General features: G+C 26.5%; 9 protein-coding genes across 12 annotated transcripts in view; 3 read left to right on the top strand and 6 right to left on the bottom strand.

Annotated features, from left to right (window-relative positions):
- Positions 1-110: 110 nt before the first annotated feature.
- Positions 111-4,810, bottom strand: LOC127282447 (histone H3-like). Its single transcript, XM_051306686.1, has 2 exons — positions 4,400-4,810; positions 111-475 (listed from the first exon to the last, which is right to left on the bottom strand). Exons 1-2 carry the CDS (start codon positions 4,739-4,741, stop codon positions 161-163), a joined length of 657 nt encoding a protein of 218 aa, XP_051162643.1. The 5' UTR covers positions 4,742-4,810; the 3' UTR covers positions 111-160.
- Positions 674-1,209, top strand: LOC127282443 (histone H3). Its single transcript, XM_051306682.1, has one exon. The coding sequence runs from the start codon at positions 740-742 to the stop codon at positions 1,148-1,150; it is 411 nt and encodes a 136-aa protein (XP_051162639.1). The 5' UTR covers positions 674-739; the 3' UTR covers positions 1,151-1,209.
- On the bottom strand, positions 2,350-2,840 carry LOC127282444 (histone H2B). Its single transcript, XM_051306683.1, has one exon. It carries the CDS (start codon positions 2,760-2,762, stop codon positions 2,388-2,390), a length of 375 nt encoding a protein of 124 aa, XP_051162640.1. The 5' UTR covers positions 2,763-2,840; the 3' UTR covers positions 2,350-2,387.
- Positions 2,961-3,477, top strand: LOC127282445 (histone H2A-like). The gene has a single exon (XM_051306684.1). It carries the CDS (start codon positions 3,046-3,048, stop codon positions 3,418-3,420), a length of 375 nt encoding a protein of 124 aa, XP_051162641.1. The 5' UTR covers positions 2,961-3,045; the 3' UTR covers positions 3,421-3,477.
- Positions 4,811-4,937: 127 nt separating the features above from the next.
- Positions 4,938-5,373, top strand: LOC127282446 (histone H4-like). The gene has a single exon (XM_051306685.1). The coding sequence runs from the start codon at positions 5,009-5,011 to the stop codon at positions 5,318-5,320; it is 312 nt and encodes a 103-aa protein (XP_051162642.1). The 5' UTR covers positions 4,938-5,008; the 3' UTR covers positions 5,321-5,373.
- Positions 5,374-5,559: 186 nt separating this feature from the next.
- On the bottom strand, positions 5,560-6,242 carry LOC127282442 (histone H1-like). The gene has a single exon (XM_051306681.1). It carries the CDS (start codon positions 6,139-6,141, stop codon positions 5,662-5,664), a length of 480 nt encoding a protein of 159 aa, XP_051162638.1. The 5' UTR covers positions 6,142-6,242; the 3' UTR covers positions 5,560-5,661.
- Positions 6,243-7,235: 993 nt separating this feature from the next.
- Positions 7,236-13,837, bottom strand: LOC127282424 (pyridoxal-dependent decarboxylase domain-containing protein 1). Its single transcript, XM_051306659.1, has 9 exons — positions 13,680-13,837; positions 13,377-13,556; positions 12,650-13,063; positions 11,845-12,126; positions 11,678-11,749; positions 11,313-11,549; positions 8,936-9,563; positions 8,612-8,866; positions 7,236-8,498 (listed from the first exon to the last, which is right to left on the bottom strand). Exons 1-9 carry the CDS (start codon positions 13,740-13,742, stop codon positions 8,257-8,259), a joined length of 2,373 nt encoding a protein of 790 aa, XP_051162616.1. The 5' UTR covers positions 13,743-13,837; the 3' UTR covers positions 7,236-8,256.
- Positions 13,838-14,066: 229 nt separating this feature from the next.
- LOC127282431 (39S ribosomal protein L12, mitochondrial) lies at positions 14,067-15,267 on the bottom strand. Its single transcript, XM_051306669.1, has 4 exons — positions 15,108-15,267; positions 14,591-14,819; positions 14,394-14,531; positions 14,067-14,294 (listed from the first exon to the last, which is right to left on the bottom strand). Exons 1-4 carry the CDS (start codon positions 15,167-15,169, stop codon positions 14,178-14,180), a joined length of 546 nt encoding a protein of 181 aa, XP_051162626.1. The 5' UTR covers positions 15,170-15,267; the 3' UTR covers positions 14,067-14,177.
- Positions 15,268-15,402: 135 nt separating this feature from the next.
- The window catches only part of LOC127282428 (cytohesin-1), a 45,904-nt gene continuing 37,169 nt past the window's right edge, over positions 15,403-24,137 (bottom strand). For 3 of the 4 annotated variants that reach the window (XM_051306665.1, XM_051306666.1, XM_051306663.1), the window contains 5 exons: positions 22,854-23,459; positions 20,482-20,593; positions 18,888-19,118; positions 18,413-18,482; positions 15,403-18,280 (listed from right to left, as the gene is read on the bottom strand). In XM_051306665.1, the coding sequence (XP_051162622.1) occupies positions 18,196-18,280; positions 18,413-18,482; positions 18,888-19,118; positions 20,482-20,593; positions 22,854-23,459 (1,104 nt within the window). In that variant the 3' untranslated portion in view covers positions 15,403-18,195. The remainder of the gene's footprint in view (positions 18,281-18,412; positions 18,483-18,887; positions 19,119-20,481; positions 20,594-22,853; positions 23,460-24,137) is intronic. The other variant, XM_051306664.1, reaches the window with a different exon arrangement.

The following is a 24,137-nucleotide window of genomic DNA, read 5'->3' as shown; positions in this document are numbered from 1 at the left end:
ATTTTATAATTATTATAATTTTAAAATAATTAAAAGTGTAATAAAGTAAAAATTATCTAAATATTTCTAAAATTGAACAAAAATAAGCCTACGTAAGCAAAATTAGTGGCCCTGAAAAGGGCCGATTGTTATTTTTTTTTTTTTTTTGTCAGGAGGAAATTTAGCCGCCGAAACCGTAGAGAGTACGTCCTTGACGTTTTAGAGCGTAGACAACATCCATTGATGTGACTGTCTTCCTTTTAGCATGTTCGGTGTATGTAACGGCATCACGAATAACATTTTCCAGGAACACTTTCAACACTCCGCGAGTTTCTTCGTAAATCAATCCTGAAATACGTTTCACACCACCACGACGAGCAAGACGGCGAATTGCCGGTTTTGTGATACCCTGGATGTTATCGCGAAGAACTTTACGATGCCTTTTCGCTCCTCCTTTTCCCAATCCTTTTCCTCCTTTTCCACGGCCGGTCATTTTCTTCTAGTAATGAAACAGTGTTCAACGAACGAGATGATAACAGAGAATGATAATTGAAAATTTTTTTCTACTTGCTTTTATATCATCGATATGAGCGTTTACCCCCACTCTAAATTCAATGGCCAATCATTACCCCCTCCCCAAATGAAACGACCAATCAGAAGAAAGCAAGGCCCAGTAAAATTGTTACTGCAACGTTGAGACCAGCTCATTCTCGTGTAGTCTCTCGTTCAGTGAAGACGTTTTCGTGTTTTTTTAAAAAAAATGGCTCGTACCAAACAGACTGCTCGTAAGTCAACTGGTGGAAAAGCTCCCCGGAAACAACTCGCGACAAAAGCAGCAAGAAAAAGTGCACCAGCAACTGGAGGAGTAAAAAAGCCACATAGATACAGGCCCGGAACTGTCGCTCTCAGGGAAATTCGTCGGTATCAAAAAAGTACCGAACTTTTGATTAGGAAATTACCTTTCCAACGTCTCGTTCGTGAAATTGCTCAAGACTTTAAGACTGATTTACGTTTCCAAAGTTCAGCTGTCATGGCCCTTCAGGAAGCTAGTGAAGCCTATTTGGTTGGTCTTTTCGAAGATACCAACTTGTGTGCCATTCATGCTAAACGAGTCACAATTATGCCAAAAGATATTCAATTAGCTCGTCGTATCCGGGGAGAACGTGCTTAATTTCCCACTTGCAAAAAAAAAAAGAAAAACAAAAAAAAAATCAATCGGCCCTTTTCAGGGCCAACAATTGTTTTTTTACTGGGAATTATTTAAGTATTTGTTTTAAATTGTGGTGTTCAGGTCAAAATATCATAGTTAATTTAAAAAGTAATATTTTTATTTACTTGATTTCGGAATCGGGTTATTTATAAATTAATATTATATATAACGTTAAATTATATTTTTTAAATCTGAAAATTTTTTAAGGTTATATTTTATATTTGATTTATATTTTAAAAATTTTATAGTATATTATTTTTGTTTCCAGTAATTTAAGTTTAATTAACGTAATATTTTGAAAGCTGTTTACCTAACGTTTCCTAGGTTTTGTGTACAAAAAGTGTCAACATTTTTGTTCCATTCAAAACAAAAACATCTACACGAAGGTCAAAATTTATCTCTTATTCAAAATATAACTGAATCATTTAAACGGTTAAAATTCTGAATTTATAGAAATCTATATTATGAAAAATAAAATATAGAAAATGTAAATTTATTTGTGTTAAAATAAATTTTATGAATTTTTAAAAATATAATTAATAATAAATAAATTTAATAGATTAATAATATAATAATTTTTAGATAATTAAATCTAATTTATATTTACTTAATAATGCTAGGAATTAATCAAAATTAAATTTAATCCATTATATAAAGAATAAAATATAGAAAATATAAATTGATTTATGTTAAAATAAATTTTAGCAATTTTTTGAAAATATAAATAATAATAAATAAATTTATTTCGCAAATATTTTATAATAATTTTCAAAATATTAAATCTAATTTATATTTACTTACACTGAAAAAAAAATATATTCGATTCAAATAATCGGTTACTTGACTGTTATCAAATAAATATTTATTTGTATGAAATAATTTTTAGTCAATTAAATTGTATTCGTTTCAAATACAGAAATTATTAATCAAAATACAATTTATTTAATTCAAATAAATATTTATTGAATAGTCAAGTATTTGAATGAAATAAATTTTTTTTCAGTGTAATAATGTTAAATCAAGAATTAATCAAAAATTAAATTTGATTAAGGTACATAAAATTATTTTTTCATCCAAATAGAAAAAGAACAAAAATTTAATCCAACGTGTCAAAAATTTGGTGGCCCTGAAAAGGGCCGATTGTTATTATTTTAGTTTCATTTTTTTTTTTTTTTTTTTTTTTTTTTTATTTTCAAAGTTACTTGGAGCTGGTGTATTTTGTCACAGCTTTGGTACCTTCGGAAACAGCGTGTTTCGCAAGTTCACCGGGAAGAAGAAGTCTCACTGCAGTCTGAATCTCCCGTGATGTAATTGTTGATCTCTTATTGTAATGAGCCAAACGTGAAGACTCAGATGCAATACGCTCAAAGATATCATTTACAAAACTGTTCATAATATTCATTGCCTTACTCGAAACTCCGGTATCAGGATGAACTTGTTTCAAAACTTTGTAAATATAGATAGCGTAACTTTCCTTCCTCTTCTTCCGCTTGACTTTCTTATCGGACTTGCTGATATTTTTCTGGGCTTTACCAGATTTTTTTTCAGCCTTTCCACTTGTTTTAGGAGCCATCTTGAAACTAATTTTTTTTTTCAGACACAGATATTCACTAGACGATAAACGAAGACTGAATGTAGAAAAACTTTTTTTCGCGTTTATTTTATAGAGTTCTGAAGTAAAGAACGCGCACCAATGAGAGCGAAGTATACGATAGCTGATCAACGGTTGGTGGGGGATTTTTCGATCATTAGGTATATAATAAGAGGGGAAAAGTTATAAAATTTCATTGTTTCGACTCGAATTACCGAGTAATTATTATCCTCGACCAAAAAAAAAGTTAAATTTTTGACTCACAATGTCTGGACGTGGTAAAGGAGGAAAAGCAAAGACAAAGTCAAAGACACGTTCAAATCGTGCTGGACTTCAATTTCCAGTTGGTAGAATTCATCGTTTATTGCGTAAAGGAAATTATGCTGAACGCGTTGGAGCTGGAGCGCCCGTTTATTTGGCAGCTGTCATGGAATACTTGGCCGCCGAGGTTCTTGAATTAGCTGGTAATGCTGCGAGAGATAATAAAAAATCGAGAATCATTCCAAGACATCTTCAGTTGGCCATCAGAAACGATGAAGAATTAAATAAGCTTCTTTCTGGAGTTACCATTGCTCAGGGTGGTGTACTGCCAAATATTCAGGCAATTCTTCTACCCAAAAAGACAGAAAAGAAAGCTTAAATTTCTTTTTTTTTAAAAAAAAGAAACACCAAATAAAACAATCGGCCCTTTTCAGGGCCACCAAATTTTTAACACGTTGGTTTTATTTTAATTATTAAACATATTTTTATTAAATTATAATTTCATTCGATTTTAATTTCAGTTGTGTATAAATAATAATTACATAATTAATTTTAAAGATCGAAATTTTAATTAAAAATACATTAGTAAATTAATTAGGTAAATATTAAATAGATAATTTTCTATTAATATTTAATAGGATTTTATTTTTCAATATTATACAAAAAAAATTCAAAAAGAAAAATAAGGTTCTATTAATACGAATACATTTATTATACGAAAATGATCTTTTTGACCTTTAGTGTTTATTTTACAGATGTTTTGATTTAAATACGTTAGCATTTCGTATATTTGAAATATACGTGGAATTCTCGATAGTTTAACACGTGGCGAAATATATAATTTATAGATTAAATTTAGTCTTATTTTATAAATTTATTTATTCTATTATTTATATTATTACTACTATATGAAATATAAATGTAATTAAATATTTTACTTTTATTATTTTATAAAATATATAAATAATATTATGATATATTTTTTTTTTTTTTAATATTTTATTTATTTTTATTTAATTAAATTAGATAAATAAAAATAGTTGTCATTAAATTACCTAATTATAATTAACTTGAATCAAAACTTAAATTAACTCGAATAAAAAAAATAATTATAACTGATTAAAAAATTGAAATTTAAAAAATCAATTAATTAAAAATTTGTTTAAATAATAATAAAATGAATAATGTTTGAAAACAAGTATTCTTCGTAAAAAAACAATTGTTGGCCCTGAAAAGGGCCGATTGATTTTTTTTTTTGTTTTTCTTTTTTTTTTTTTGCAAGTGGGAAATTAAGCACGTTCTCCCCGGATACGACGAGCTAATTGAATATCTTTTGGCATAATTGTGACTCGTTTAGCATGAATGGCACACAAGTTGGTATCTTCGAAAAGACCAACCAAATAGGCTTCACTAGCTTCCTGAAGGGCCATGACAGCTGAACTTTGGAAACGTAAATCAGTCTTAAAGTCTTGAGCAATTTCACGAACGAGACGTTGGAAAGGTAATTTCCTAATCAAAAGTTCGGTACTTTTTTGATACCGACGAATTTCCCTGAGAGCGACAGTTCCGGGCCTGTATCTATGTGGCTTTTTTACTCCTCCAGTTGCTGGTGCACTTTTTCTTGCTGCTTTTGTCGCGAGTTGTTTCCGGGGAGCTTTTCCTCCAGTTGACTTACGAGCAGTCTGCTTGGTGCGAGCCATTTTTTATTTTTCTTCTGCGTAACGAAAATCGAATCACAGTAATCAAAACGAGAATAATGATACAAGACATTTATGCGGCTGTTTATATACTCAAGTGAGAAATCAAGTGGTGGGGGATTAAAAATCGTTTAATTGGACAGTACTGTAAAGGGAGGGGGATAAATTGCAGACAGAGGATATAAAAAGGCTATGAAAGACATTGAAACTTTATTCTCGCTTTGTCTTTGATTGTTGACGTGTTTTCGTTGTCGCCGAAAAAAGAAAAAAATGACTGGACGTGGTAAAGGAGGAAAAGGTTTGGGAAAAGGAGGAGCAAAAAGGCATCGTAAAGTTCTTCGCGATAACATCCAGGGTATCACAAAACCGGCAATTCGCCGTCTTGCTCGTCGTGGTGGTGTGAAACGTATTTCAGGATTGATTTACGAAGAAACTCGCGGAGTGTTGAAAGTGTTCCTGGAAAATGTTATTCGTGATGCCGTTACATACACCGAACATGCTAAAAGGAAGACAGTCACATCAATGGATGTTGTCTACGCTCTAAAACGTCAAGGACGTACTCTCTACGGTTTCGGCGGCTAAATTTCCTCCTGACAAAAAAAAAAAAAAAATAATAACAATCGGCCCTTTTCAGGGCCACTAATTTTGCTTACGTAGGCTTATTTTTGTTCAAATTTAGATAATTTTTACTTTATTAAACTTTTAATTTTAAAATTATAATAATTATTATAAAAAGAAAACTATTGTTCAAAAATTGAAAATGTTATATGACAATTTGATATAAAAATATTTATATTAGTATTTAATAATTAGAAAACCTGTTCAAGAATCAAAATAAATTCCTTGTTATAAACAGTTGGTGGCCCTGAAAAGGGCCGATTGTTTATGAATTTTACGAAATGCTGTTGACAATTCTATCAGTTCTACTTGACAGACTTCTTGGCACTTCGTTTAGCTTTTGTGATTGGAACTTTTTTGGAAGAAGCCTTTTTGGCCTTGGTGACTTTAGGCCTAGCTGTTGTTGATTTTACTTTTGGTTTTTTACCACCAACTTTTGTTGTCTTCTTCTTCTCAGCAACGATCTTCTTTGCTTTACGTGGAGCCCTTTTTATAAGAGTTGTTTTTCTTGCAGATGGTTTTGCATTTTTATCTTTGACAGATAATTTAAATGATCCTGAAGCCCCATGTCCCTTTGGTTGAGCAATAACACCATTGGCAACTGCAGTCTTTAAGAATTTCTTGATAAAAGGAGCAAATTTATCAGCATCAATTTCATATGTTGCAGCAACATATTTTTTGATAGCTTGTAAAGATGATCCTTTACGATCATGTAATTCTTTAATGGCAACAGTAACCATCTCCGATGTTGGTGGATGTTTTTTTATTACTTTTCCTTCACTCATTTTTTTTCCAAGATGAAAAAAAAGAATATATCAATTTAAAATAACTTTGACAAATTTGATAACACAATACACCGCACTTTAATGATTGCGCAATGTTTTGAACTGTAGACTTATCAAAACGCACGGACGGTAAAGAAAGACCTCTTCGCATATTGACTACCTAACTTCCTATTTTCCTAAGTTCCTATCACCTTCCCAACAAGAATTTTATTATTTTAATCATAATAATTCTAGTTTTTTTCTTATTAATTTCTTATGTATTTTTTGAATGATAATATTAGATGATAAAGAGAAAATAATTTTATAAAAATTAATTGTTTAACAGATTAAAATAGTAAATATATTCATTTCAAGCCGAAAGCAATTATGAAGTTTAGTAATAAAACATAATAAAAAAGCAATTTTTTAAAAATATTTTTCAAAAATAATCAAAGTAAATATTTGTCATTTGTTTTTTTTGTTTAATAAAAATATTTACTCTCGTTTTATTAATACAATGAGACTGTAATAAAACACTTAAAGTGAAAAGTAAGAATTAATATTACAGAACAAAGGATTCTAAATCGTATTTAATCGATTTTATGTTTTATAAAAATTTTGACAATATTAAAATTTATTTAAATGAAATTTTATCATATAAATGTAAAAAAAAGAAACTTTTTTAATTAATAAATATTTCTTTGTTGATTACAATTAGATATTTTTATTTCTTGAAATAAAATAAAACGTAATTAGTCCTTAACTATTTTTGATATTTATCAAAATATTGTTGTTATTATTATATTATCAGTTATAATGTATAAACAATTAATTTGCAAACAAACAAAAATTAAATATAATTTTTTTCTATTTTAATATTTATATTATAATATTGCACAATATTTTTTCTGCGCAGTTAATATTCCTAACGAAAAAAAAACTGCTAATTTTATTAACAAAAATATGTTTTTTTAAACAAAGTAATTAAAATTTTTTTTAATTATTATTTATTATTAATAAAAAAATTAATTATTATTATTAGAAATAATTAATTTAATTATCATTAAATTTATCATATAATTAATTTGCATAAAATTTTTAATTAGTAATACTTTATTACAACAAATTTGGTACATAAATATACATAGTTAGGGCCTATTATTTTTGAGTAACTGTTGTATAAATTTTTAAATTTTGTCGCTTGAATTTCATTTCTAATTCTAATTTATGCGATTAAAAATTTTAATTAATTATTTGCCAAAAAAATTTCATTCAATTATAGGTATCTTTCAATAATGTCACTAATAAAATAAAATCTATATATTGAATTTCATAAAAAATGAAATTTATGAAAGCTCGAAAATTGTCAAAAATTAATACTGAAAATTATGTTTTACTTTAGATAAACTGTACAAGAGTAAAAGAATGAAGTTAAAAATTAAAACTATAACTATACTTAATTATTAATTCAATAGTCTCTTAAAAAAAAAATCTTAAGCCATCAAAAAACATATTTAAATTATTTAACTAAAAACTATCTTAAACTGTAACAAAATTTCAAATTATTAACAAAATGAAATTAACAAAAATTATTAATTAATAAAATTCATTTTAAAACTGTAAATAATTTAACTAAGAAAATCTATAATTATGTAATTAAAAAAAAAGCTAGTTATCTATTTCAGTAAAATTTCACTGACAGTAAAATTACCATACATAAATAATACGAATTTAATTAAATAAAAAGACATTTAAAAAATTATCAAAGAATTGAAAAACATAAATATTTTCAAATAAAAAAATATTAAAAAATTTTTTTTTTTAATAATAATTAAATTATTATAGATATATTAAATATTTTTTAAAAATGTAATTAATTTTTGTAATTTACCGAGCTTTTTGTTAAACACGATTGGAGATTTAAAATTTACTTTTTCAAAGTACTCGAGCCTTAGCGATTAAAATCTTAATTATTATTTTTTTTTTTTTTATTTTTAGTATCCAGTGGGATAATTTTTATTTCTTGAAAAAATTTTTTTTAACTGTAAAGCTTCTAAATTTGAGAAAAAAACTAAATTAACAAATTTGAGGTTTTTTCTTCTTTTTTTTTAACGGTTAATAATCACAGAAATATCACTAAGTCTTAACATCACTCACGTGAGATTGAAATGAGGCAACATTTGTAATCAACGGAATGTTCTTGCTACTTTGAAGGCTCGAATGACTCGACGAACGACTATGACTTTGACTTCCGGCACCAACTGGAGTTTGAACCAATGGCTGAGGTGGTGTTCTTGCTCCTGAACCATTACTTGCATTTGAATTTGGTTGCATTTGCATGTGATATTTATAAATATTTTCCGTACTCTCAACAACGCCTGTAAATAATTAATTAATTAATTAAAAAAGGAATTAAATATTACTAATTTTTACAAATATGGAAAAATTTAATTATTTCTAAATAAAAAAGGAATTTTTTTTTTAAATTTACCAGCTTGTAAATTTAAACTTCGTCCTCTAACGGAGGATTCAATTGGCGGACTCCACCAATTGACAAATGTTCCCACAACAGGAACGTGTCGTAAAATTCCTTCTTGCCAAAGTTTTTCCGCATTTTCCCGTTCTAAATCAGTTTGCGCCGCTTCAATTCCTCTTTTCACTACTTCCGACATTGTATCCAATAATTTTGAACTCGCTTCAACTTCCTGACCAACTTGAAGAATTAAAGTGAGCATTTCTGCCACATCTAGAAATAGAAATAAAATTTGAAAAATTTACATACATAAATTAACTTTTTTTTCGCAATATTTTTTACCCGTATCCTGTGTAACCATTCCAAATCGAACGCAAGCAAGTCCATCGGCACTTTCACCGAGTGAAAAAGCAGCATCCGTACTTCTTAATGTTTCCACAAGTTGTGTATTCAATTTATTAAGTTCCTCCTTTGTCTGATCGGTCATGACATTAATCCAAGTTGGTGGTGCATAACGAACACCACCTAAACCAGCCCATCCTGCCATTTCAACTAAATGCAATGAATCATTATTTGTCACTAATTTTATAAATGTATCCTTATGATGTACAGTTGCAATGAGAATTTCAATTTGTTGCTCAAGACAAGCGACAATATTGTCAACATCATCGCTTGTTGGCGGTTTCTCTAAACTTTCCAATGGACAAATACGAATTGAAACACCGTGTTGTTCAATTTCACAAAGTTCAATTTGCACATTATCAATGTCCCTTTGCAATATTTGTCCTAACCAGGAATTTAATTTATCATAATAAATTGGCACACGTTCAATTGACTCAGCATCATAATTGGCCGGTACAAATTGAAAAACAAAGGCACTTGTCACAATTTCAAATAATTGATGACTATTTACAGGATTAACGACTAAATCTGACGTGACTGTTTCAAGTTCTCCACCCGGTGACTGACTCTGAAAAAGAAAAATTAGAAATAGAATAGAAAAAATAATTACATACATATACATTAATTAAATACGGGGCGGTTCAAGTTCTACACATTTAGATTCTACACAAGTTCAATTTTGCACAATTTATTTGTTAAATTCTACACAGTTAAATTCTACAAAATAAATTTATAAATTTTGTTAAATTCTGCACTATTAAATTCTACACACGTTTATATAATAAAAAAAAGATTAATTTTGTTAAATTCTACACAGTTAAATTGAACATCGTTAAATTCTACACTAATTAGTTGTTGGATAATTTAAAAAAAATTTTTTTTTTTAAATTCTACACAATTAAATTGCACACCGTTAAACTCTACCAGGGTGTCTACTAAAAATCTGAATTAAAATTCCAGGACTTTTTCAGGACTTTCCAAGACAAATTTCTTATTTTTCCAAGACATTAAATTGGATGACCTTAAGGAATAAAAAATTTTTTAGTTTAACTATTGTTTTCAGAAATTATTAAAAAAAGTAATTAATCACTTAAGTAAATTTTCATTTTACTTATTCAATGATTTTTTTTTAACTTGATTGACAAAATTCTAAATTTTTGAAAATTTAAAAGCAAAATATAAAAAATTCAAGGAGAAAAATTAAAATTCCAGGACTTTTAAGGACATTCCAGGACATTTCCAGGACTTCCAGGACTAGTAGATACCCTGTCTACACACGTTTATTATTTAAATATAAAAATAATTTTAATAAATTCCACAGAATTAAAATTGCACACTGTTAAATTCTATACAAATTTATTTTTAAAAAATGGGAATTATTGATTGTAAGGAAATTATTTATTTAAAAAAAAAATGACGTTGACAGTAACGAATTTTTTATTGTGTGGGAAAGTAACGGCAATGCGTTACAATATTTTAGCAAAAAAATTTGAAAGAAATTAAAAAACAGATCTATAAATTTGGTAAAAAAAATTACGCTTTACATTAATAAATAAACGCAAATATATATCAAAAAATAAATATTCGGGTAATGTTATATTAAATTTAACTTAGTTAGCTTAATTAAAAAATAATTTTATCAATAATTTAACTGTATAGACTTGAAAATAATCAAATTTTTCTAATAAAAAAAATGTGTAGAGTTTAGCGGTTTAAATTTGAATGTGTAGAATTTTAATGGGAATAATAATTCCCATTTTTTAAAAATAAATTTGTGTAGAATTTAACAGTGTGCAATTTAATTCTGTGGAATTTATTAAAATTATTTTTATATTCAAATAATAAACGTGTGTAGAGTTTAACGATGTGCAATTTAATTGTGTAGAATTTAAAAAAAATTTTTTTTTAATTATCTAACAACTAATTAGTATAGAATTTAACGATGTTCAATTTAACTGTGTAGAATTTAACAAAATTAATTTTTTTTTATTATATAAACGTGTGTAGAGTTTAATAGTGTAAAATTTAACAAAATTTATAAATTTATTTTGTAGAATTTAACTGTGTAGAATTTTACAGTAATAATTTTCATTTTTTAAAATAAATTTGTGCAGAATTTAACGGTGTTTAATTTAACTGTGTAGAATTTAACAAAATTAATATTTTTTATTATATAAACGTGTGTAGAATTTAACAGTGCAGAATTTAACACAACTAATAAACTGCGAAGAATTTGTTTTGTAGAATTTAACTGTGTAGAATTTATACGGTGTTGAATCTAAATGTGTAGAATTTGAACCGCCCCTTAAATACATACCAATATTCTTATGCAGCTAAATTTCTTAATTTTATTATATAACTCTTCAACAATTAAGAAGCATTGTCTAATTCTATTTTGAACTCCATCTCTGCCAAGAGCTTGTAAAGCGGTCCAAAGTGGCAAAGTTGGTAAACGTCTCGATAAAGAATCCATCATTAAACCGGATACCAATGACAATGTTGTGTCTCTCGACGTTGGTCGTCCACCTCTTGAATCCGTTAATCTATACAAAGTCTATTGAAATTAAATTAAGAAAAATATTCCCTTCCATTATCATTCACCAATTTTTTTCTTGAAAAAAAAAATTAAAATAATTTAATTCAAAAAAAATTAAAAACAAATTAATTAAACTTAAAGGATACAGCTACTGGTAACGATGGTATTCCAAGCCAAATACCAAGGGGCAATGTGACACTGTCAGCAATTTTCAAAGGCTGTAATAAAAATCGAAATTTTTATAAAAAATTCAAATTTTCAAAAGTAAAAATTAAATAATTTTTTAATAGTAAAATTAAATAATTTTCAATACCAAGTCTTTTGTAGAATTACTTAATGCCAATGCGGCAAGGGAATGTCCTCGTAGATGTAACCAAACATTATATTTATCACAAATTTCACGAAGTCTATTAATATTATCGCAATGTCCCGTTAAAATAGAGCCAGCTTCAGCTAAAACTAATAATGGTGTCACTGAATTTGATTGTGCATCCTCGGCTAAACGTCGTTCCAATGCCGAAACATCCATACAATAACGGGAACCAAACATCGTATTTTGTGGAATTGGACGTATACAATGAAATGGCAACGAGAGCTAAATAAAAATTTCCAAAAATTAAAAAAATTAAATTAAAATACAAAGAGAAAAAGAAAGCAAATTAATTATTTATTAAATTTAATTATTACTAGAGAATGGTAGATTATGCATTTAGAGATCCTCTAATTATGCAAATTTTCTGACAAATTAAAATTCGAAGAAATTGACTTTCTGGGAAATTAAAATTCGATCAAATTTGAATTCTGCCAAATTAATTTACGATCAAATTATCTTTTTGATAAATTAATATTCGAACAAATATACATTTTGGTAAAGTAGATTTCTGTCAAATTGTTTTTTTGGCACTATTTACTATTCTATAAAACAATGTTTCGGGAAAATTTAAATTCGATAAAATTTAATTTCTGTCAAATTAAAATTCGATCAAATTGATTTTCTGCCCAATTAAAATTCAATAATATTGACTTTCTGGCAAATTAATAATCTGCTGATTAAAATTCTATCAAATTTAATTTCTAACAAATTTGTTTTAGAGCTTATTTATGCGTTCCATTATTACCTGTCGACATAAATGTTGAACAACTCCCAATGGTGCCGAAACACAACTGTAAATTAAAGGCGGAGACGATGCAAAAGCAGAGAAACCATCCTCCATATAACGTGGATATTTTTTGTGCAATGCAAGTTTTGTAACACGCACCAAACCCTCAAGATGATCATCATGAAACGAAGATGCACAATCAACAAAACGAAAAATATGACTCAACCATCGAGTTGTATCAGCAGCTAATCTTCCAGCAAGTCTTTGAGCATGATTTCTCGGCAATGCAACTGCATACGCTGATATTGTATGAGCGATTAGAGTTAATTTTGCCGCGTCAGTTAATGTTGGTAAATTTGCCACTTGGCTTGTCATTGTCTCAGTTTTTCCATCGTCAATTATATGTGGAATGTCTTCATGTGTCACCAAATCCTATTAATTAAAAAAAAAAAAAAAAAACAATATAATTTTATTTGAAAATTATTTTCTAACCTCAAATTATTTTCAATTTGCAAATTATAATAATTTGTTAATAAAAATTAAATAATGTAAAATGTATTCAAAAATTCTAACCTCAAATTATTTTTATTTTGACAAATCTTAATTTTTTATAAATAATAAATCAAATATAGCCACGTGATAAACAATGAATATTTGTTACCAAAAGAATGAACCAATGGCATGTCAGAATTTATAATCAACAACCAATCGTAATACAGTAATGGATTCCTTTAATAATATTTACCTGAATTAATCCAAGAATATCTTCGGGACATTTAGAATGTGTCAAAAAACCTGATGGATTATCCCAGCTTGATCCACCGGTTTCTGTACCTTTTTCAACAGCTTCCTCAAGGCGGGATATAACTTGTGATGCTTGAAATTCAAGAGCAACGACATCGTTATCTGTCTCTCCGGCATTGACCTGTCAAAAAAAAAATTTTTTTTTCCACATTTATTAATTTCAACTGTATATTTTTGATTAATTCACAAAATTGTTTTTACACACTTTGACAAATAGAAAAAATTAAATTTTTTTTTCCCAAACCTCAAGAATATTCTGCGTTATATTTTCCATCGTCGTTTTTTCGTTTTCAACTTCTTCAGCCATCGTGGCAATTGTGCCAGTGCTGTAGCTAGAGTGTCAATAAATTTTTTTTTTTCAATTTTATAAAAAAATAAGGATAAAAATTAGAAAATTATTTTATTTTGAAGAATAATAAGAAAATATTGTTTTTAAACATTTTTTGTGAAATTTAAATGGAAAACAAATTAAAAATGGTGGGGTGGGGGGATTCACCTTTTTTTACGTCCCTTATTTTATCGATAATGCGACAATTATCTTTAAAAATTATAATTAACCTTGAATATTCATATTTCCAGTATAATTAATTTTTATTTTTTATATTTTGAATATAAAATTATATTCGGTAGATTAGTGTATATAGAAAAAATGTATTTGTTTCTAACTTTATTATACAATTTTTTTTTTTGATACTATAAACACAAGTAGAATAAAATGTAAGTTAACAAAAACAACTTATACTTATGAAATTTCGGATACACCGCCAGCTTTGGCTAACGCTTCTTTTAATTGTTCAGCTTCTTCTTTTGATATATCACTTTTTACAACAACAGGGACACTTTCAACAAACTTTTTAGCCTGAAATTAATTTCAAAAAAAATTTACATTTTTACAATAAGTCAATTATTTTTTACGAGTTTAATAAAAAAAAAAAAAACTGTTTCATATTTACAATACCTGAACGAGATTTGTTCCAGGAAGAAGAGCTTTAATTTCCTTGATAAGTGTAACTTTTTTACTGTCCTCAAAACTTGTTAGTTTAATTGTAAATGCAGTTTGTACGGTTTTTGGAGCTTCAACTTCTTCATCTTCTTTCTAAAATGAAAAATTTTTTGACACTTTTGCGAATTATATTTTATTTAATTACTTTTTACCTGCGGAGCTACTTGAAAACCACCCATTGGCATAACAGGTGCATCAGGAAGATTTAATCGTTTTTTCAAAACATCACTCAATTCTGCGACTTCAATTAAATTTAATGCAGAAATTTCATTTGCAATTTTGTCAATTTTAGCACTGACTGGTTTGTCAACTCCTTCAGGTACTGGAATTGTCATTTTTTCTGCAACTGCAGCAGAAGCTTCAGTTTGGCACAGAGCAATGCTGAAAAACATTTTTTTAAAAAAAATGTTAATTTTAGCAAAAAAAAAAAAAAAAAAAAAAACAAACAAATGTTTATCATTGATACAAAAACAGATTTAATAAACAAATTGTAAATTAAAAACTCGATCCTAAAAGCTAATTTTTATTCTTCAACTAAAAAAGCACTCATTGTTTTTTTTAAACTTTAAATTCCGGTTGATAAAAAAACGTCGAAATTGAGGTTATGTTACATTATAAAATATATATTAATGTGTCGCTATTTTTAATTAAGAACATTACTATTCTTACCATTTGTGAAATTGTCGTAATTGATGTACATTTTTTTGTAATACTATGCGAATGGAATTCATTTTTGTTGATAAATTCTATATAATTTATTAATAACAAATCCAACCACACCGCTTGCTTGTTTCAAAAAGATACCTAAAGGTGGCGCTCCTCTAGAACCACAATGCGCATGCTCGGCAAACTAGCGCTAAAATTCAAATCTCGTAAAAAAATAAAGGAAAACAATCTAAAATAACTTTCAATAATTTAACGAAATGAAAATATTATATTTTATTAATTTAAATAATTACACATATTATATGATTTCGATTCGATATTTAATTCATTATTGTAACCATAACAATCATCAAATAAAAATAACAATATACAGGAAAATGTACAATTTTTTTTTTTTATCTCTATACAAATTTGATGTTCAAAGTATTTCTTTTTTTTCATTACATATTATTCTTTCTTATAAATATTGCACGCTGGATCTATATCATCTTTTTTTTTTAACCGTTCCGACACAAGAAAGGAACATGACGATTCGATTTAAAAATAAACAAACACAAAACAGAACATTAAACACCTTTTTTTTTGCGTTTTGTGAAAATTCTTCACACAAATACTGTCTGGTTACACACATCTGTCGTAAAAGCTCGAGAGAAATGAATGCTGTGCACAATTCTACAAAAAGCTTGAATTTAAATTTTATATACAGTCGAACCTCATTGAATGGGAAATAAGAATATAGAAAAAAATTTTTGTCAGTCTTCATCAGACTTATATAGTCGAAATTTTCATTACAAAAAGAGAATAAAAAAAGTGCTTTTATAAACAGTCGTACCTGTTTAAGTGAGACATTTTTATTTTTATATTTTTTTATAGAGAGATCTATTAAAATTATTTCAGTTTACTAAAAATATTTTCATGATCCCAAGATTTTTTAATTTATGTTTCACTTAAACAAGGTCCGACTGTAAATTAAACACAGGTGGCAGAAAAAAAAAATTCATATTGTCCTTTTTCGATTTTGGCTCATAAATATTTCATGCAAAAATAAAAATAATTATCATACAGTCAAACCTAATTAACTGGGACATTGATTCAATTACTGAGAATATTTTTCATAATTTTACTGAATAATTTATCAAATTAAATCGAATCCCATTTAAACAGGTTCAACTGTAAAACAAATGGATGGGAATCCCTTTCTACATTCTTTGTTTTGCCATAATTTTTCCTTCTAAACTGTCCGCCATGTTTTTTTTTTTTTATTCGTCGGAAAACAAAAAAGAAAGACAATTTTTAAAAAGGCGCAAACATATATAAATCTTATCTACAAAAATCTTAAGCAAATTTACGTTTACTAATTAATAAGGCAATTTCGATGTCTGACAGTTTCTTTCAATAGATTTCCCTATCCTTCATGACGGATCGGCTACTACGACTAGTTTCAGAAAAAAAAAATGTGTGTAATTTATATTTATTATTATATTGTGTTATTTACAAATTACTACTGTCAAAAAAGAGCGGTGTTTTCGATTATTATATAGAACTCGAACATAATCGAGGCTAAGTCTTTTGCATATTTATATATAATATTTTTTTTTATACGAATAATTGAAATCTTGAAACAGATTCGCGCTCATTATTTTGCCGTCAAAAAAATAGAGTCGCCTTATAGAATTAATTAAAAATTTTATATATATATGCATAAATGTACAAATATAAGCTTAAAAATCAATTTCTGAACGTTCAAATGAAATAATAATTTTGAATTTAATTACACTCAATATTGCTATCAATATTAAAAATATTTAGTTTTAATTTATTTTTTATCTTTCAGTATGAAAGTTCAGAATTTTATGAACACTAACAAAAGGGTCTATTTTTTTAACATTTTAATTTATTTTGTAAAATAATTACTGTATTTATTTTCTGATATTATTTTACTTTTTGAAATAATTTTTCAATTATTAATTATATTTATAATTAAATCATAGACCCTTTTAAATTAATCGTGTAATGCAAAATTAATAAATTTTCTATGTAAATATTAAAAAGGAAGACAAGTTTATTAACGCGATAATTGACCAGAAATGGTAGTGACTCTATTTTTTCAAAAATAAAAAAAAAAAAATAAAAAAAAAAATTACAAGTTTTCCTTAGCAAAATAGGAATAACTCAACATAATTCAAATAATATACAATAGTTAGAAAATAGACGGCATTTGATGTGTTTTTTTTCTGGTTTATAAGTAAACCAATAATTACAAAAAAAAAAAAAAAAAAAAAAAGATTCCTAAACTAATGTCATGTTTGACCAATCGGGCCATACTTACAAACTGTACGAAAAGTACAGTTGAACCGATTATTTTTTTCTCTAAATTAACGAATTTAACTAGCCTTATCTACAAGTTTGTTCAAATAAATACAAGAGATATAATAAAATCTACACGCGTTTTTTGTTTCTTTTTTTTTCGTTTTTCACACGGTCTTTTGGCTCAGTTCCTTTTTGGAAAATGACTAACGAAATAAAAAAAAGAAATGGCCATTTGAAATTGATAAATTACGCGAAAATTTAATTTTTTATCGTTTAGTTCGTGTCAATCAAAGACAAAAACGAAAGTTATTTTTTACTAATTTCGATATTGAATTCTAAATTCGAATTCTATTTTCTCGGAATAACTTTCACTTTTTCTTTATATATATGTATATATATTTATATATAGATAATAGAAATTATTCTCTTCGATATTCCATTTCACAAATCGAATTAGTCGTTTTCCTTTTACGATTACGAGGGAGGCACGAATGTAAATACTAGACTGGTAAAAAAAAAAGTTCATACTCATTTAGAGAGGAGATAATTTTCTTTCCTTCCAAGAAATTGTTTGTGAGTCTATATCGAAAAAAAACTCCCATCAAGTTTCATTTTTCAACAACATTGTAATTCCTCCAAGTTCAAGCTCTTTTTGTGATCAATGATCACGAGAGCCTCGAGAGAGAGGATTTTTTGTTGGACCCAGGGCTTCATTTCCATGGGACAAAACAGTCTTTGAATTCATTAAACCGACAAATTCGGTTTCTATTCACTGCAATTTTTAACTCTTCGAACTTTGCGTTTTTTGAGCCTTCTTCTTTCTCGCTGCCAACATATCGTAGAATGGATTATGCGATATACTTTGCCTGTAAATAAAAAATTTAATTATTCATAAAAATTTTATTTTCTATAAAAGGATAAAAAATAATTTAAAAAATATTTCTGTGGTATTTTTTTACAAAAAAAAAAAATTAATTTCCCTTTGGAAAAAATCTTACCGAACACATTTGATCCATTCGTCTTTTTCCTCGTCAGTCGCAGCTGACATTCTATAAACTGTATGTTTTCCTAAAACAAAAACAAAAAATTGATTAAAAATATTTTTAAATTAAAATCGAATTAATGAATTAAATAGATTAAATAGAATAGAAATTCTAAACGAAAATAGAAAGAATAGAAACGAAAATTTGAAATCACGTAAAGAAAGCAGGAAAAAGATTTCTGAAATCAGTTGCGAGCCAATTAACTTCCTTTCAATGCAAATCTGTCACCTCTTCCATTTTTAGAAGGAAAAAAGAAAAAATTTCCCTCCGCTCGCGCAAAGAATATTTAATGCGCGATTAGCATCAGATTGTAGAAAACAGTTGGAGTGTGATGTGAATGCATTGAAATGATCTCATTGTTATTATTATCATCATTATAATCATCGTTAGCCAGTTGTATATTATAAAAAAAAAAAAAACAATAATATACCTTCAACGACCTTTCCTTCGCTGTCTGTCTTACACGCCTTGATGAACTCGGAGCCAGCGGCGTAGAGCTCAAAGCAATGAGGCTTGTGTCGATCCTGTACTTCTCTGACCTGGATGTTCTCCAGCGGAATGATACCACGTGGTTCTTTGTCGGTCGTGTACTCGAAATAGTAAAGACAATTGTCGTTGAGAATGAACCATCGTCGTTTCCAACTCTTGTAACGTCCGCCTGAAACAATTAAATGTTTTTATTCATAAAGACATTCAAGTATTTAAGAACAAAAGAATACATAGAAAAAAAAAATAATTGAGACAGAGAATTAGTATTTACCTGCTGTCTCCGTTTATAGGGCAGCAGAAGGGGACAAAGTGACAAATTTTGTTTAAGTTTTTTTTTTTTAATTTTTTTTCCTTTTTTTTTTTGCGAAAAAATATATAATTAAAACATTGCTTCTAAACATTGAAAATGAATATGATTGCATTCACACCGTTAGCCATACACGCACTCAAGACAGTGACGTAACAGAATTGAAAATAAGAATTTTTTCCAGCAATTTAAGATTTTAAAAAAGAAGCTTAGAAAAATCAAAGGGATTAGCCTTTTAAAAAAAAATGAAATTAAAATAACAAAGAAATTTAAAAAAGCTGCTTAACCCTTTCAGGATTAAGGCAAGAAGAAATATTTTATTCTTTGATTTTTTAGAATAATATTGTACCCATTTTTTTTTATTTACGGACTAATAAATTTTTAATTCCAAATTCGGTTTGAGAACAAAAAAAAAAGGTTTTGGTCCTCAAAGGGTTAAATTTATCACATTAAATCTTAAAGAAGTTCACGATTATTTTAAAGAAATAATTTTTTTTTGCTATGAAAAATTCTATGAATTTTCGTTTCAAAGACGAATAAAAAATTCGAGAACAAAATTTTGTAGACAATAAATTATATAATTTTGTGTAAAAAAAAAATGTTTTCTAATCGTCGATCATAAACGTTGTGGACTTCGTCTGAAATTGCCAAAAAAAAAAAAAATTAAAAAAACAGAAATAAAAACTTGAATATATTGAAATATTATTTCCTTTTTTTCTTACATAATTAAAAATTAAATAAATGAATATAAAATTGAAATATTATTTCTTTTTTTTCTTTCTTTTTTTCTTACATAATTAAAATTAAATTACAAAGCCGAAAATTAGCAAATTTTAAGCAAATTCAAATATTTTTTTCCTTTTCTTTTATAATATAAAATTAAAAATAAAAATTACCAGTTTCGGAAGTCTTTTTTTTTCTAAATTACAATTTTCAAGATTTTTGTGAGACGCGAGATTACAAGTGAAAGGAATTACAACTACATTTTTATAGTGTTGTTAGACCTCAAGTTCTAACGATTGCACAGTTTTGCTAATTAATAATTATTAAATTTGTTAAAATGGAACAGTTACGCCACTGTTTTTCCCAGAGTTTTCGTCCTTCCTCTACCGCATCTATATATATAATATGTATAATGGTTTGTCTTGTAATGAACTGACGTGCAAAGTGAAAGACGCACGACGAAAAGCAATAAGCGTATTTGCAAGATGGATAATGACGAAATTACCTTGTTTCCAGAGCCAGCCCTCCTTGTCCGGATTGAAAAACGTGTGCATCAGATCGTTACCATCGTCCTCCGGTATTTTGAAAGGTTCCGTTTTTATGCTCTCGTATAGACTCTGAAAAAAAAAATTAATTTTTACTCTAGTGAAAATTAAAAAATCATTTTTTTTCTAATTTCTTAATATTTAATATTTAATATTTTTATCTAAATTTTTCTGTAAAATCACAAATATTTATTTTTAATTGTAAATTTTTTTTTATTGTAGACAATTTTTTCCCTTGTTTATAATTATTAAAAAATATAATAGGAGAGAAAAAATTATTATAATATGCACTAGCAGACACTTAGTAATGCGCTTATATAAATCTATCATTAAAAGAGAGTGACGAAAATTATTCTTTTAACACCCCCTGTAGTTTAGATTAATCAGGCCTATAAAATGCTACGAGAATATTTACAATACAAATTTTTAAATATAATAAAAATTGTTCTAAAAAAATTAAATAAAAATTCATAATAATTATTTCGTATTTGTATTTGTATTAATATTAATATTAATATTAATATATTTTCAATAAATAAATATTTGCATTTACAATAAAAAATATTCAAATAAAATAAAAATTGTTCTAAAAAATTTTTTAAATTCATCATAAAGAATCAATTTGTTATTTTGTTTTTATATACTTTTTTTTTTAATTACTTAATACGCAAAAACAGTTAATCAAGACATTTATTTCTTCAAACGAATGTCATGCTATTGAAACAAGGAAAAACATTGTTCTTTTGAATAATTCATGTATTATTATTATTTTTTCGTTTGCAAAAATTAACATTAATTTTTCATTGTAAAATGAAAAAAATCTCGAATTATCTAAATAATTTATTATTTTCTCTATTCTTTTTAATTTGTAAAATAGCCTAATATACAGTAATAAATCTTCGTGTGTGTGTGTTACAACAATTTCTTGTGATAAAATGATTTATTTAAATCATAATCACTAGATCACGAACCTTATTGTCCCCTCTTATGTTTCATAATTATTTTAACACGTCATTCTCGTTTCTTTTTTTAAATAATATAGTTTCACATCGTTGAGCTTTGAATGTTCAACGATATGCTTTATGCGTTTGTAAATCATGTGATTAAGATTTGCAAAATCAATAATTTATATATACTATTGTGTATTGTATTTTTGAATCACATTTTTATGATTAACAAGAAATGAAAATTTATTCGGAATTTTGAATTATTTTACAATTTTTAAATTCTGTTGGGCAAAAATATTTTCTTTTTTTTTCATTAAAAAAAAATTGCAAATCTCTCACAAAGCAATTGTTCAATGATTGTTCTAAAAATAGTTTTTCAAACGTCATTTCATTATTCGTACTTGAAGAATGAGAATAACATACAAGACTTAATTATTATTTTTTTTTTTTTTTGTTTCTTACGTATAAAAAAAAATAGACAAGTATTTAGAAAATAAGAAACTGATTTGCAATCTGTGATTCACACAGGTGACATAAAATAATCTTTTGAATTAGAAAATACAATATTAATTGAAAAATGTTCTGTACAAAAAAGAAAAAAAAATTCGCATTAAATAAATTTTTAAATTAACTAACAATTATTTAACAAAATAAAGTAAAAAAATATTTTTTTCAACCTTTTTACAAAGAAAAATTTAATTTAAAGTATATAGCAATTATTTACTGTTATTTCCTTTAGAAAAAAAAAAACACAAAAAATCTGACGAGCTAAAAAAAAAACATTTACAATTCAAATGCTAAAATTGTTAAAGCCTAACAAAACAATGAGTCATTGTTAAAAAAAACTTTTAGAGGCATTATTTTTGGTATTCAAATAGAAATTTTTTTTATATTCCACTTTTGAAATCTAAATTTGTGAAATTTACATAAATAAATTCATAAAGAAATAAGAAATCTTAAATTAAATTTTTAAAATTATTACAAAAGAAAAAAAAATTTTTTCTACATTAAGTAATATGACTAAATAAAAAGTGACTTTTAGTGCAAAAATAAAAATTAAAAAACAAGGAAGTGTGAATGAAATCGTCGCATACATAAAAAAAGTAGAAAAATAAATATTGGAAAAGTGCCAAAATTCCTTTTTTAAATATAGTTGTCTGAAAATTCTGACAAATTTTATACACGCTTCAATAGTTGCTCGTATATATATAAAAAAAATTCGTTAACTCTAATCGAATATTTTATTTAAAAAAATAAAACAAAAATTTTAATTAATTGTTAGAATTTCAAAATTTATTTTTAAAAACATAATTTTTTGAAATAATTAATAGAAAACAAAAGGAAATTTTTTTTTTCAATTCCACTTGAAAAATAATTAAACTCACCACAAGAAGTTCTCGTGGAAGATCACCACCGTTATTAATCCCTCGATTCATCGATATAAATTGCTCCACACTTGGTTTGTCTTTGACACTTGGATTATGTAATGAGGTATTTAACATAATTATCGCAAAACTAAGAACATAACATGTATCAGTGTTGGTGAAAATATTTGTATTCAATTGACAATAACGTTGGGCAAAACATTCCATCATTCGATCAATTTTTTGTGCCTCACCGGGCAATCGAAATGACCATAAAAATTGTCTTAACGCTTGTACCAATATTAAATCGGTAAAATCGTGAAGCTCAACAAATGCACGAAGTACCCTTTCATTAAAATCATGTCTCTCGCCAAGATAATCGCCAATTGCTGTTTTATTGAGTCCTTCGCCTTTATAGAGAAATTGTGCAACATCCTCTGGTGTTGCTGTCAAAAGATTGTGTTCAATCAAATATTCGATACCCTTTTTTGGATCCATATTGAATTTTTTACGTCCAATCGACATTTGCTTTGCTTTATTTGATGGTTTCGATTCGTCCGTCGCCAATCCACCTCCTTCCATTGCCTCCATCTCGGCCACAACTTCGCCCAACTCATCTTTCAGTTGCTGTAATAAAAAAAAAAAATGAAGTCAGAATATATGGAGGAATTTTCATCTTTCAAAATTTTATTACAAGTTTATGAATTTTTTTTCCCATGCATTTTATATTACATACTAGCAAAATTAAACGCGCCAAATTGAGTATTTACTTGTTTGTTATAAAGAAATTAAAGATTAATATTATTAATAATAATTTAATTTATTAGAATATTATTACATATTAAATGATAATAATGAAAATTATCTTTTTCAGGCCTCGGATTATACAACTTTTTTCAAAAATACGACTTTTATCGACTTATTTTAATAAAATGCGACATATTTTTTTAACTTTTGAAAAAAAAGTGTAAATAAAATACATTTTTTTAGTATAAAATATAGATCTTCTTCAGATCTTCTTCAATTCAATTATTTAATAAATTTTGAACTAAAATGATTCTTCACTAAATTAATTATTTTCAAATAATTTTAATGAAATACATAACAAATTCAATTATATCAAAATTATTTTTCAATTAAAATTTTTATGAAATTTAACAATTGTTTATAATTTAAAAAAAAATATCACAATAAAATTGAATTATTTTTTAAAAATTTCAATTCAAAATAAACATTATTACCCGAAATTTTAATTCAAAATCAATTAAAAATCCAATAATTATCAAAAATTTAATTATTTACCAA

The sequence above is a fragment of the Leptopilina boulardi genome, unplaced genomic scaffold (genome assembly GCF_019393585.1).
Source record: "Leptopilina boulardi isolate dan_hultmark-lab unplaced genomic scaffold, ZJU_Lbou_2.1 LbouV2_30, whole genome shotgun sequence".
NCBI classification, from domain to species: Eukaryota; Metazoa; Arthropoda; class Insecta; order Hymenoptera; family Figitidae; genus Leptopilina; species Leptopilina boulardi.
The sequence above is the reverse complement of the archived record's forward strand: the minus strand, read 5'-3'. Positions and strand labels throughout refer to the sequence as shown.

What these genes read in the sequence shown, in the direction of transcription:
- LOC127282446 (XM_051306685.1), top strand. Translation starts at nt 5,009, where the DNA reads ATGACTGGACGTGGTAAAGGAGGAAAAGGTTTGGGAAAAGGAGGAGCA.
- LOC127282444 (XM_051306683.1), bottom strand. Translation starts at nt 2,762, where the DNA reads ATGGCTCCTAAAACAAGTGGAAAGGCTGAAAAAAAATCTGGTAAAGCC.
- LOC127282443 (XM_051306682.1), top strand. Translation starts at nt 740, where the DNA reads ATGGCTCGTACCAAACAGACTGCTCGTAAGTCAACTGGTGGAAAAGCT.
- LOC127282445 (XM_051306684.1), top strand. Translation starts at nt 3,046, where the DNA reads ATGTCTGGACGTGGTAAAGGAGGAAAAGCAAAGACAAAGTCAAAGACA.
- LOC127282424 (XM_051306659.1), bottom strand. Translation starts at nt 13,742, where the DNA reads ATGGCTGAAGAAGTTGAAAACGAAAAAACGACGATGGAAAATATAACG. An exon ending in TAACGCAGAATATTCTTGAG is followed by an intron (nt 13,557 to 13,679) that starts GTTTGGGAAAAA and finishes TTTTTTTGACAG; the next exon opens with GTCAATGCCGGAGAGACAGA. An exon ending in AAGTTTAAATTTACAAGCTG is followed by an intron (nt 8,499 to 8,611) that starts GTAAATTTAAAA and finishes AATTATTTACAG; the next exon opens with GCGTTGTTGAGAGTACGGAA.
- LOC127282447 (XM_051306686.1), bottom strand. Translation starts at nt 4,741, where the DNA reads ATGGCTCGCACCAAGCAGACTGCTCGTAAGTCAACTGGAGGAAAAGCT. An exon ending in CCAACTTGTGTGCCATTCAT is followed by an intron (nt 476 to 4,399) that starts GCTAAACGAGTC and finishes CATTACTAGAAG; the next exon opens with AAAATGACCGGCCGTGGAAA.
- LOC127282431 (XM_051306669.1), bottom strand. Translation starts at nt 15,169, where the DNA reads ATGAATTCCATTCGCATAGTATTACAAAAAAATGTACATCAATTACGA. An exon ending in TTACGACAATTTCACAAATG is followed by an intron (nt 14,820 to 15,107) that starts GTAAGAATAGTA and finishes AATGTTTTTCAG; the next exon opens with CATTGCTCTGTGCCAAACTG. An exon ending in CTGGAACAAATCTCGTTCAG is followed by an intron (nt 14,295 to 14,393) that starts GTATTGTAAATA and finishes AATTAATTTCAG; the next exon opens with GCTAAAAAGTTTGTTGAAAG.
- LOC127282442 (XM_051306681.1), bottom strand. Translation starts at nt 6,141, where the DNA reads ATGAGTGAAGGAAAAGTAATAAAAAAACATCCACCAACATCGGAGATG.